The 12,158-nt window shown below is 33.4% G+C and overlaps 2 protein-coding genes across 2 annotated transcripts in view; both read left to right on the top strand.

The window, feature by feature from the left end:
- CNBD1 (cyclic nucleotide binding domain containing 1) overlaps positions 1-9,610 on the top strand; it is a gene marked incomplete at both ends in the record, with an annotated part of 341,848 nt that extends 332,238 nt beyond the window's left edge. Inside the window, 2 exons of the mRNA XM_079146622.1 lie at positions 7,409-7,518; positions 9,551-9,610. Coding sequence (XP_079002748.1) covers positions 7,409-7,518; positions 9,551-9,610 — 170 coding nt within the window. The remainder of the gene's footprint in view (positions 1-7,408; positions 7,519-9,550) is intronic.
- Positions 9,611-9,671: 61 nt separating this feature from the next.
- The window catches only part of LOC306665268 (uncharacterized protein), a gene marked incomplete at its 5' end in the record, with an annotated part of 145,909 nt that continues 143,422 nt past the window's right edge, over positions 9,672-12,158 (top strand). Inside the window, one exon of the mRNA XM_079146638.1 lies at positions 9,672-9,702. Coding sequence (XP_079002764.1) covers positions 9,672-9,702 — 31 coding nt within the window. The remainder of the gene's footprint in view (positions 9,703-12,158) is intronic.

Below are 12,158 nucleotides of genomic sequence, written 5' to 3' on the forward strand. Positions count from 1 at the left end.
AGAAAATTCATAGCTGAAGACAAATACCAGATTTAGTCATGCAAGTCTAAGTAAGGTTTAATACAGATTTTTAGGGAGAAGAGTTTATGATCAATATAGTTTGAATTTTTTTGAAATGTGGAAGAGGTTTTTTTGGAAGAAAAGTTGACTATTTTTAGGATAGGACAGAGTATAGTCTGAACCAGACCTCAACTCTAAGAAAAGGAAGTATCTGTTAGGAGAGTGGGAAGGTGTGGGTAGAATACAGACACTAATATTCAACTGGTTGACTACCAAGGATAAAGACCTTCATTGAGATCTTTGGACTCTGATTAAGTACTGTATGCTGGTACATTGTGTTAAGAGGTGACTATTCGATTTTTAAATTTGGATTCAAATGAACTAATATTGAAATGTATGCTCTTTTGGAATTGGAATTTATTGGTCTGTTTACACTGTGTGGTCCTGGCTATGATATAAAAAGTATTAATCCTTAAGTCTGGTATCTAGTATTAATTTTCAGTTTCATATTTAAATCGGGTGATAATATTTTTGTTGAGATTGATAGCATTTTTTAAAATGTTTCTGGTTTTTTTTGTAATTCAACTGACTACTTTTTCTTCCATAAATAAATTTTATTTTCTATTCTATAATTGTAATGTCAGACAAAGTATATATATATATATATATACACACACTACACATACACAAACATTATAGTGTGTGCATATATATATACACATATAATAATGAGGTGACATTAATGGTACTGGTTTACTAGTATATTTGCTAATATATATTTTATTGAGAACTCATAGTCCCCAACTATCTGTTGGAATTCTTCGGATCTTGGTATGAAGATTAGTTCATTCAAAAAGAATTTGTTTCTCTTTTCCAAGGCATTTAGAGTCACTAAAAATCCAGCATAGTCTAAAAATAAATGTTTAATTAAAGGAATTTATTGCTGCACAGGTGGTGTGGATTTTTCTCCCAATACCATGAGCTTATACTTAGGAATTTTCAAAAAGACTTTTTCCTTTTTATTTCTTCATTTTGTTCAGCACAAGGGCTATGAGAGGAAAATGTCTCCAGAGACTCTCTTTGTGAGGTGGTCTTTTCCCAGTTTCCATTGAAAATATTGCCCTTTGGGGGTTGCATAGGAGGATTTCTGCATCTGACTTTCACACATACTATGCCACAGGTTCCAGTACTGTCTTACCTTATTGATTATTTGTTTATTTTTGTTCCTGTTACTGGAGAAACTTTGTTGCTTTTCTACCATCTTATATAGCTTAAAAGATATAATCTGGAATATTTAGTTGAGTTGCTTGGACAGGGGTTTCAGAAAAGCATAAGGCACCATATTCTGAGCTTTCTCTTATGTGCAGGAAATCTCATGTTTTTATAGTGAGGTATTACATTCATTCAACAAATATTTGTTGAGTGAATATGTAAAGCCACAAGTGAACAACAGATGAAAGGAAAGAACCTTGTCTTGATGGAACTTGCATTCTAATAGCTAGAGGATGCAATATACAATAAGCACAATCAATAAATAAGAAAGTAGTTAGATGGTTACAAAGAAATCACACACACACACACAGAATGAAATGAGGTTAAGGAGGTGGGAGGAGCGAGTTGAGCATATAGTGAACTACTCATTATAGATCTAACTGAGCAGATGAGATCTGAGCAAAGATTTGAAGATGAGTAAGTCTATGACTTTGTTGGTTGTTAGGCTGGACATTGAATCTGAATAATTTCTATTGCCTTGACCTGCGAATGGCTTCATAGCCCCAGCATTTATCCTATTTTGGGTATTAAGAAGGTGAGGATAGGGTATATAGGAGCAATAGGTAATATGGAGGGAGCCTAGCATCAAATCTAGCCCTTTTCATCTCCCCTATTTTGCAGTGAGTAGTCATATTGTTCCAGGATTGGGGGCTTCCATAAAACTGAGAGAGCATGAAGTCCCCCTTCCCTCCACTTCTTGTGATCAGGCCAGAAAGATTTCAGATATGTTGCTCAGAGAAACAGATATGAGTTGATTAGAAGGGATGGGAAAAGGAAAAAGGGGACAGTTTAAGGGAGAGAATGGGTCCACTCAGAGAGGACGATAGCATGACTCTCCTGCCCTTCAGTTTTATTGAGGGTCCCAGGGAAATTTCCAAAGAGTCCTGCTCAGTTCCACCCCTTGAATTTTGAATGAGTGGAACAACATGGGTCTTTCAAGTCCCCACTGCTGTGACAACTCTAGGTCACTTTGGCCCATGCTGACCGGTTCTAAATGGAACCTGTTCTTAGAAATTTTATGGTTAGGGGAAATTATTCTTATATCCCTGAGTTCGGGGATCTGTTCTTGTAAGGGTCACAGCCTCCTCTCCTCATCAGTGAGACTTATGTTATTATTGGCATTTGGGGCCTGAATTTCTTCTGCATGTAACAGGTAGTTTGCTAAGGAATATAACATATCCTATCAACTTAAATGAGGCATGGTTACAGGTAAATTGCTTTTTAGAAAAGAAAACATTAACATTTGGGGTCACCACAGTAGGTCCATTTTATAGTATTATTCCCTTAACCTCATGTTCCCATCACTCATGTCTGTCTGCATATTATAAATATTTTCATAATTTCTATTAAATAATTCTATAAATGTGCTGTTTTAGCAAATTCTTTAATTGGATTACTGTCACAGGCATAGTCAACACTTTAAATTTCATACTATTTCTCTGGATTTCCTCAATCAATAAGTTATTAGACTTACATGTATCTGTTTTAAAAATCACATATTTGTGAGATAGAAAAATATCAATTTTTTAAATATCTTATGCAATATGATAAGCAATTAACATAGTTGAGGATATTTCACATACTATACTCATTCTTTACAAGAACAACCTATTTTAATTGTCATAGTATTCAGATGGCATTGTATAATGTGAAACTCTATAATTGATGTTTGATTCTTTTCATATGCATTTCTATTTCAAAAATTTTTCTCCACTTAATTATAAATAGTATCTATATTTATCTCTGTATACATAAGCATTTTTAATAATGAAGAGGTAGCACATAATGCTTGTTGTATTTATTCAGTATTGATAATGGTATAGACAGATGTTTACAGAGATTTTAAAATAAGCCTCCATTTTTAAAATTTTGATTCTTTGTACATAAATGGAGTACAACTCTCATTTCTCTGGTTATACATGAAGTAGAGTCACACCGTTTGTGTAATCATACATGTACATAGGGTAATGATGTTTGTCCCATTTTATTATCTTCTCTTCCCCTGCCCACTCTCCACCCTCATTTTCCTCTATTACTATCCATCCTTCCTCCATTCTTGCCTCTTCCCCACCCCCATTATGTATCATCATCCACTTATCAGTGAAATCATTTGGCTTTTGGTTGTTTGGATTTGGTTTAAAAATAAGCCCTTTCAAACCAAGTTCTCTCTTAATGACAGTTTAAAAAAAAACTAAATCGATTTACAAGAAAAAATGTTTAGAAAAATTTCCACAAAGGGAAAATATAATTCAAAAATAGCATTAATGGTACAGTTCTTTTATACTATTCTTTCTCTATTAGTCTAGCTTTATGAGAATTGGTATTCCTTCAGCTAAAGAATATTTTGCTAGAGGTTGATATTGTTGATCCTCAGACATAGTTCTGTTCCAAAACTATGTTTGGTATATTAGGCTAATGGGTTGGAGTTCATCTTACTCAAGAGGATGTTCCTTAGCAATCTTTCTAATCACTTGTTTCCATTTAAACTGAGACCTTAACTGTCCCAATGCTGATGTTAATAGCCAGAAAGAAATTATCCTTCTTATCATGACTTCCTATACCTGATTCAAAAATTGGAAAAAAACAGTTTCATTAAGACTTGTGTTTCCTAGTACATGAGAAACGACCAAAAGAAAAAGAACAATGCCCGATGTTCACTTTCCATGAGTTCTTCTGATTTCTTTTTCTTTGTATTTGTTCTTTTCATAATGGTCTACTATTTTCACACTTTAGTATATGAGTCTGAGTTGTGATGAGCCTCTTTAAAGTCTGTGAAAAAAGTTAAATGTTTATGAACATAAATTAATATGACCTGAAATAATAATTAATATAATTTCATCTTTAGATTTCGTGATAAAATCTTTTTATTTAAGATTGTGTAAACCTGTAGATCTTTTTATGTTGTCATTTTTACATAACCCAGGAGGAAGGTGTGCAGATGCCATTAGCTTGACTTCGCTGGCATAGTTCTTAGGAATGGGAACCATGATCGGAGGCTGAATGAGTGAAATGCAGAATCACAATGAGGGAGGAGGTGGTTTACAGATAATTGGTGTGATTTTTGCAACCAACCGCCATGTGTTTGTCCCTTCATGAGTGCAAAGCTGATAAACTCAACCAGGAGATAAAAGAGTGAAGAAGGTTTATTACTCATTACAAGTAAGAAGCACACTGGGGGTAATTTCAAAGCAGTGTCTCACTGGACAAAGAAAGCAAGGGAATTTATTGGACAATTCATACATATTAATGTAGGAAATACTTGTCATCACATGTAGAGGTAGGCATATTCCTGAGCATGCTCAGTTCAAGGTCATGCATCACACGTTCAAATATGGTGGATGTCAAGGCTTCCTTGGTAGAGAATTTAGTACTACAATGAGCAAAATTTACTCTGTTATGGTTTCAAGCTGATATGTTCCCCAAAGGCCCATGTGTTAAAGGCATGGTCCCCGGTGCAGCAGTTTTCAGAGGTAGGACCTTCAGGTGGTGACTGAATCAAATGGTGCTCTGGCCTCAATGATGTGTTAGTCCATTTATGGTTTCATCACTTAATGGGTTTGGGGGGAAGGACCTTTGTTAAGGAAGTGAGCACTCTTTGGCTTGCCAGCTGCCATGAGATAAGCAGCTTTGTCCACCATGTTACCTGCCATGATGTTCAGCCTGGCCACCCACCTAAAGCAATGGAAATAGCTAAATGAACTGCAACCTCCGAACCCATAAGTCAAAATAAGTCTACCCTCCTTTAAGTTGATTTTCTCAGGTATTTTCTCATAGCATCAGAAAGCTACTAAAATAGTAGGTCACCCAAAAAAAGTGACTCAGAGAGTTTGGTTGGTTCTTTGTAAATGTCTCTGAAGGACCTTATCTGAAAGAAATAACAAAAACATTTAAGAGAACGTTAGCATTAATTTATGGGCAGCAGCAGTTTTTTCTCCTCCATAGGCCCAGGAGATTGCCCATAAAAGTACCTCTTTAGCAGCCAACAGGGTTTTTTTTGTTTTTTTTTTTTTTTAGTCAAAAAAGTAATATTTTAATTTTCTTCCTTTTATAAGTCGGAAGATATATATTTTATGATGCCTTATTAAGCTTAGGTTGTTTACCTAGATGAGATTTGGTTTTCTGTATTGTCTTCTTGAGATGAACATTTGTGACGATTATTATAATAAAAACAAAAACAACTGTTCAGGCAGCTGATGCCCCCTTTGTGGAATGAGGTGGTCTCACTGATTTTACTATAGTGGTTTGTTTTTTCCGTTGTTAGCCTGTTTTCAAAGGAAAATATTCCTATGGCCTCTATCCTCTTTGATGTCATAGATACTTCTCTATGATCTATGTTAGGTTTGATTTTTAAGAAAAGATTTATAGTAGTGAGGTATAAATGTTCAGAATTACGAGTTTATTTATATTTGTTAGAGTGCATCTTTGTCTTACCTATAACAATTGCTAGACTGTATGTCTTCCTTTATATCCTCACTGATTAGTTAAAGGGAGTTAAATGATATCTGTTTACAATATAATAATTTGGTACAGGAGTTCTACTTTTAAAAGAAAGAACTTTGAGAGCATTTCCCCTTGACTTTGCAATTTACATAATCACACACATTAAACTTTGACTTCTTAAGGTAATTCTTTATCATTGGCTATGAGCAACATAAACAATAAAAGCATAACCATAAAATTTTATTTATACAAAATATATGGTTGGCAAAACTAGAATAGCCTTGTAATTTTTCCATTATAATCTTTCAGCTTTGAGCATTATAAGATGAAAGGGAGATGACATATTCTTATAAGCATGTCAGTCAAATCACTGAAATGCCCTTTCATTTATCTTAAGTATTTTTCCATTGTATGTTGGTGTTTATTTTTGCTGGTGGTAAATTATATTTACTAATTATTATCACGCTTCTTTAATTTTTATATTTTATTTGGTACTGGGGATTAAAATCCCTAGCAATTATTATTTTTAAATTTCAAGACAGTGTCTCACTAAATTGCTGAGGCTGTTCTGGAACTTGTAATCCTCCTGCTACAACTTCCCGAGTTGCTGGCATTATAGGCATGTACCACTGTGCCCAGCTTAACCATAATTTTTAAAGATACTCGCTTTTCTCCATCTTCTGTTACCAAAAATGTTTTTGATAACCTAAAAGTTTATTTTTATTGTGTATTTCATGAAATTATAGAAAACATATATATGTATCTTTATATTTAGGTTATCACTGATGTGTTTGCAGTTTTCAAGAAAATAAGAGATACATTTCAGAATGAACAAGATAGAAAATTAATTTGAAATGTAATTTTATTTTGAGTATTTCCAGTTGATTTACATATTTAAATTATGCTGACAATTTCAGATGTTATGTAGATCAGGTGATTTTTATTTTATTGCTCTTTAATACACTGATAGTTATAATACAGTTCATATCCAAGGATATTTTGGTCATAGATGAAACCATGAATTTGAAATAGTAATGATACTAATGATTCATCATGTGATGCAATGTGCTGAGCATCATACGAGGTGCTTTTCTGTGCAGTTAATTACCACATGTAAGGTACAGAAAAGGGATCACCAATGTTGTCACTTTAAGGATGAAAAAGTCCTTCAGAGGGACTTTGTAATTTATCAACAATCCTTAGAAAGGGGTAGTAACAGGCTTAAAATCAGGCTAGCACCAACTTAAGACCCTTGTTTCTTTGTAATCACTACCTGCTGTAGTTAAGGTGCTACCTTTGACTTGAGTTCAAGGTACAGGCTCTGGAGAGACAATGCTAATATTCTGGGAGCCAGTTGTTAAGTCACTATCACTAGCAGTTTGAAATCAGCCATAATTGAATTATTTGCACCATAACCATCAGCAAGTGCTTAAGGTTTCTCTGATGCTCCCTTTTCTTTTCCCCATAGGCAGTTCTAGCACACCACTGCCTTTTCATGTCCATGTTTTTGTCTATATAAATACCAAGCACAATTTTCAAAATTTCTATACCAAGTAATATTGCCCACAAACTAGCATCCATTCAGAAATTTAATGTGAATAGTTTTTAATGTATGCCAACATTTATTTTCATACTATTTAAATGATTTCTAATAGAGAATAATGTGTGAAATAATCTATGTTGTTTTTATTTTTAGTGATAGTGCAAAGTGGAAATATCATTTCTTTTGTGGCTTATATTCATTCTGGATACTGTAACATTTATAGAAGTATTATAGGACTTGTGAAACTACAAACAAACAAAGTGGTAAGTTTTAAGCTTGTGTATTTTCTTTAATAATTAGTCTACTTAAGTAAAGAATTTTGAATATATTTTCTCATACTTATTGAGCATTAGTTTGTATTCTTTTGTAAAATGTTAGTTTAATTTTTTGACCTTTCTTGTTGGATTTCTTTTATTACTATTGAATTTATAAATTGGGAGAATGTAAGATAAGTTGTAAGATAATATATATTGAGTTATAGGAAGGATCAATCAATAAATTATAAGATATTTGACATCTTTATCAGAGAAATGCAATTTTAAATCATACCAGGGTACTACTATAAGCATATCAATTGGCTATAATATGCTTTGTCATATGATCCCACAATTCCACTTTAGGTGTGTACTTAATATGAAATGAAAATATGCGTCTACATAAAGACATGTATCAGTCCTCGTAGGCCAAAAGCTGGAAGAAATTCAAATATCCAGTGACAGGTGAATGGATTAAATCATTGTGGTATTGAAGCAAGGTCAGAGACCCCCACCCAGAAGACACTTCCATAATTAAGCAGAAACCCCACCATATTTGTAACATGTACATTCCTCATCTTGTCAGACACAAGATATCAGCTATCAGCAAAAACTTCTGCAGAAGAGCATTATTGTTGTTAGTTTCCTCTTTTTGTAAATCCCAGGTTTGCAGGAAAAAATAAAAAAAACTTGTCTAGAGGATGGAACAAAAAGCACTTGTCATGTGAACCTCCAACCAACCACCCCCACCTCCCACACACACACTGGATATAAAGTTCAAAGAATTTCTAGACACTCTGTCCAGAGAAGGAAATTTTAGGCATGAGCCACACTCAGGACCCTGCAAACCAATAAACCTGCTTCCTGAAAATTCCTCGGATGTCCAGCCTCTTCTGTCCTACTTCAGTATATTTATACAATGGAATGCCAAGGAACAAATGACACAAGAAGAATATGGATGAATCTCAAACTTATTAGGCTGGGTAAAAAGGTCAGACCCCAAAGAGTACATTGTAAGAATTCTATTCTTATGAGTCAGGCAAACACTAATAGTGATAAAAAAAACTAACTGTCTTTATTGGTTAGATGGTCTTCAGTAGACTTCAATTAAATGTCTAAACTGACTTGAAATCTACTGTACCAGTCGAATTCGGTGTAAAGACTTGCCATTTATAGAAATGACTCTGACTCCACAATATTTGGTAAAGACTTCCCTTTCTTTCATGTTCCTATCCCTCTCTACCCTGAGGGCTGCATTCTGTTCATATACATCTTTCTGTTCACCAAAGCATCCTTGTTTCAATACTGAGTGGATCTCTGAGAAAAGATAATGTAAGACCTCAATTTTTTTTTCCAGAACCACCTATACTGAAATTGCAGTAGGCCCTTCTCCACAAAGTTCTGTAAACTCAGTTGCTCCTTACTTTATTCATTTATATTTATATTTTTATTTATTTATTTTTTAAACTTAATAAAGCAGGGGAGAAGAATTTCACCTCATCAGTTCTGCCTGTGATACTTTCCACTTATTTTCTTATTACCCTGTTTTGTCTGATAATTGTTCCTTACATATGGGGCTAAAGTAACAATTGGTAATTCACAAAACACCCTAAGCAAGCGATGATTTTAAAATGTTATGCTAGGATCTCGATAAATGGAATTAGTTCACCATTTCCTAGAAAATTTCATGGTTTAAAAGTTTTTGTGTGTGTGTGTGTGTGTGCTGGGGATCTAACCAGGGCCTTATGCTTACAAGGCAAGCACTCTACCAACTGAGCTATCTCCCCAGCCCAGACTAAAAGTTTTAATTGGCAGATCACTAAATAACATTGCTGTTGATTTATTAGATATGCTGAAGTTGTCTATGAATTTACTGTTGCTCCAATGTAAACACATATAGGAATTAATGTTTTTTATGATTTAATGAAATTGCTAATTTATTTACATTTTAAAATGACTTACAAATAATTGAGTATTTGATAATCACAATTCTTATTCATTGCATACAAATAGTTTCAACACGATCGATTGTATTTTACAGAAAAAAGTTCGAAAACTTGTTTGTATGGGTACACTGAAGGAAAATGATGTCATTCGGTGAGATCAGTGTTCTTCTCCAAGTTCCTTTTCTTTGCACAGTCATTTCTGGAACAGAGGTCGAGATGGCGATCATTGAGGATCAAGACATATTTGGTAATGCATAGATATCTTTAACCGTTACACCATTTTATTGACTGAGATTTTGTAAAGAGCAGAGCTGTGTTTTAGACAACTTGGGGGCACTCATGTGTGTATATATTTGTTAAAGAGACAACATATATATTGATAGAGGGCCCCTTTGATATCATATTGTGACTCAATTATGCTACTTTTTAAAATATATTAGCAATATTCAAAAGATTTTTATTTGAAATTACTAAAAATCTCTGCTAATTCCAAGTTACCATAAAAGTAATATTTCCTCCTTTTTTGACCATCTTTTAGTTTTCACATCTAAGATCATTGCTTTTATGTTTTTGTTTAGGTGTCAAGTATGTGATACCCTCAATGTTCAATCTAGATCAAGAGTATACAAAAAGTTATGGCTTATAGAAGTTAAGCCTTTTTTCTGAAATTTAGAGCTCTAAAAAGAAAAAATGTAATCATGCTTCCACTGGTATTTGGTCCACAGAATATTTAAATGCTAAAACAAGCTATGCAATTGTGAATGAAGAGAATTGAAAAACAGTTAAATATAACACAATGAAACAAAGTGTAGCTTATATACAATAAAACTGAAGAATGTCAAACATGGTAAAGAATAAGAGGAAATTTGTAGAAATTAATACGGGTGACGAAGTTTGCTTAAATAAATCTTGAAAGATTTTCATATTATTTTTGTGTGTGATTTGACAGATCTTCTTATCCTGAATTTCAGTATTTTTTCTTGTCTTCTAGAGAATGTGTAACCTATAGTTGTTAACTATGATTTGCAGTGAAAATAATTATTCAAATTCATGTATCTTCTTTTAAAAGTCATAAAAAGTCATAAATTGGAAATGACATTTGTTAATTTTCTTTCCTCTGTGATATTCAAATACAACCTCTCCCAAGGTAAATATCACTTAAAAATAATTACTAACCACATACTAAAATTATAATATTCACTGACAAGCCATGTTTTTCTTTTCCTATGCTAATCCTGTTAACTGGTACAAAGTAAATACACTGTGGACTCTTTTATGTTAACACATTGTTTCTTAAGATTCTCCAGAGAAACAGCAGCAATTGGCTATACATAAATATATAAAGGAAGATTTATTGTGGGAATTGGCTCATGTGATAACGTGAGAACTCCAAGTCACATGATATGTTGTTTGCATGCTGGAATCCTACAAAGCCAGTGCTGTAAGTCAGGGCAAGTTTGAAAACCTGAGAACCAAGGGAGCTGATGGTGTAACTCCCAATCTGAGGCCACAGTTCCTAAAACTTGTATATGTGTGGGGGTGGGGAAGACTTGAATGAATCCTGGAATCTGAAGTCCGTTGAACCAGTACATCCAAGAGAAGGAGAAAATGTCTGTGCCAGCTGAAAATGAGAAAGGGGATTGATCCTTCCTCTGCCTTTTTGTCCTATTGAGCCCCTCAGTGTATTGGATGTTGCTTGCCCACATTGGTGACTATGGATCTACCTTACACAGTTTACTAGTTCAGATTTTAATCTTTCTCAGAATATCCTCACAGACACCCCTAGAAATAGGTTTATATATTTATCTGAGTGTTCCTTTGCCCAGTCAAGCTGATGCATCAAATTAATAATCAAATACATGAAAATGTTTCTTTCAAGCATGTATTAGAATCTGTTTGTCATATGGCAGCCTAAAATCCAATAGATGGTGTAGGCTCAAATTTAATTGTCTTTGTATGTGTGCTATTCATACTTTAAATTTTATTGGATAAGTCATTCATTTAAGACTGATGTTATAAAACGATACTGACATGGTGTGTGCCTAGTTCAAAATTCCCTAAAGAGAACTGAGCTTGAGGGCTACATTTTCTTTACTTTGCCATAGCTTATAAGGAAATAACAACTGATTACATTACAAAAAATATTTTTATTCTCCACTATAAGTATTTTGTATTTTTTAAGGGAGTTAAATTTTAAAAGAAAAACGGTTCTAATGAAACAGTGGTTAATTTTGCAGAAAGAAAAATGATCTTTAATTTGTATTTTCATGTCTGTATTCTGTCTCCTTTTATTCCATTCCTTTTATCATCTAAAATATGGATATATCGCTATAAAGTGGCATGGGGTAAAACCCCAAAAATGTGAAATGAGCCTTAAAAATATCAGTTTTTAGACAAATGAAAATGTTACAAACTCATGATATGTCATCTTGCTATCAAGGGCTATTATTAGCTATTATATTACATTGAATGTGAGGAACAATTATTTAAATTTAAGGTGTCCATTAAGCAAAAATTAATAAACTATTATGTTACAACATAATCCTTAATCATATGTTGGTCATATTCCTTCATTTCCTTGTTTTTTAAAGAATTTAAAAATATAGCAATTTAAAAAAATTAAGTATATTACCAGAAAATTAAAGTCCATATCCTTTCTCTAATTGCTCTCATAATAATCATGTTAAAATCCAGTTCCACTTC

Source organism: Sciurus vulgaris, assembly GCF_902686455.1.
Source record: "Sciurus vulgaris genome assembly, chromosome: 1".
NCBI classification, from domain to species: Eukaryota; Metazoa; Chordata; class Mammalia; order Rodentia; family Sciuridae; genus Sciurus; species Sciurus vulgaris.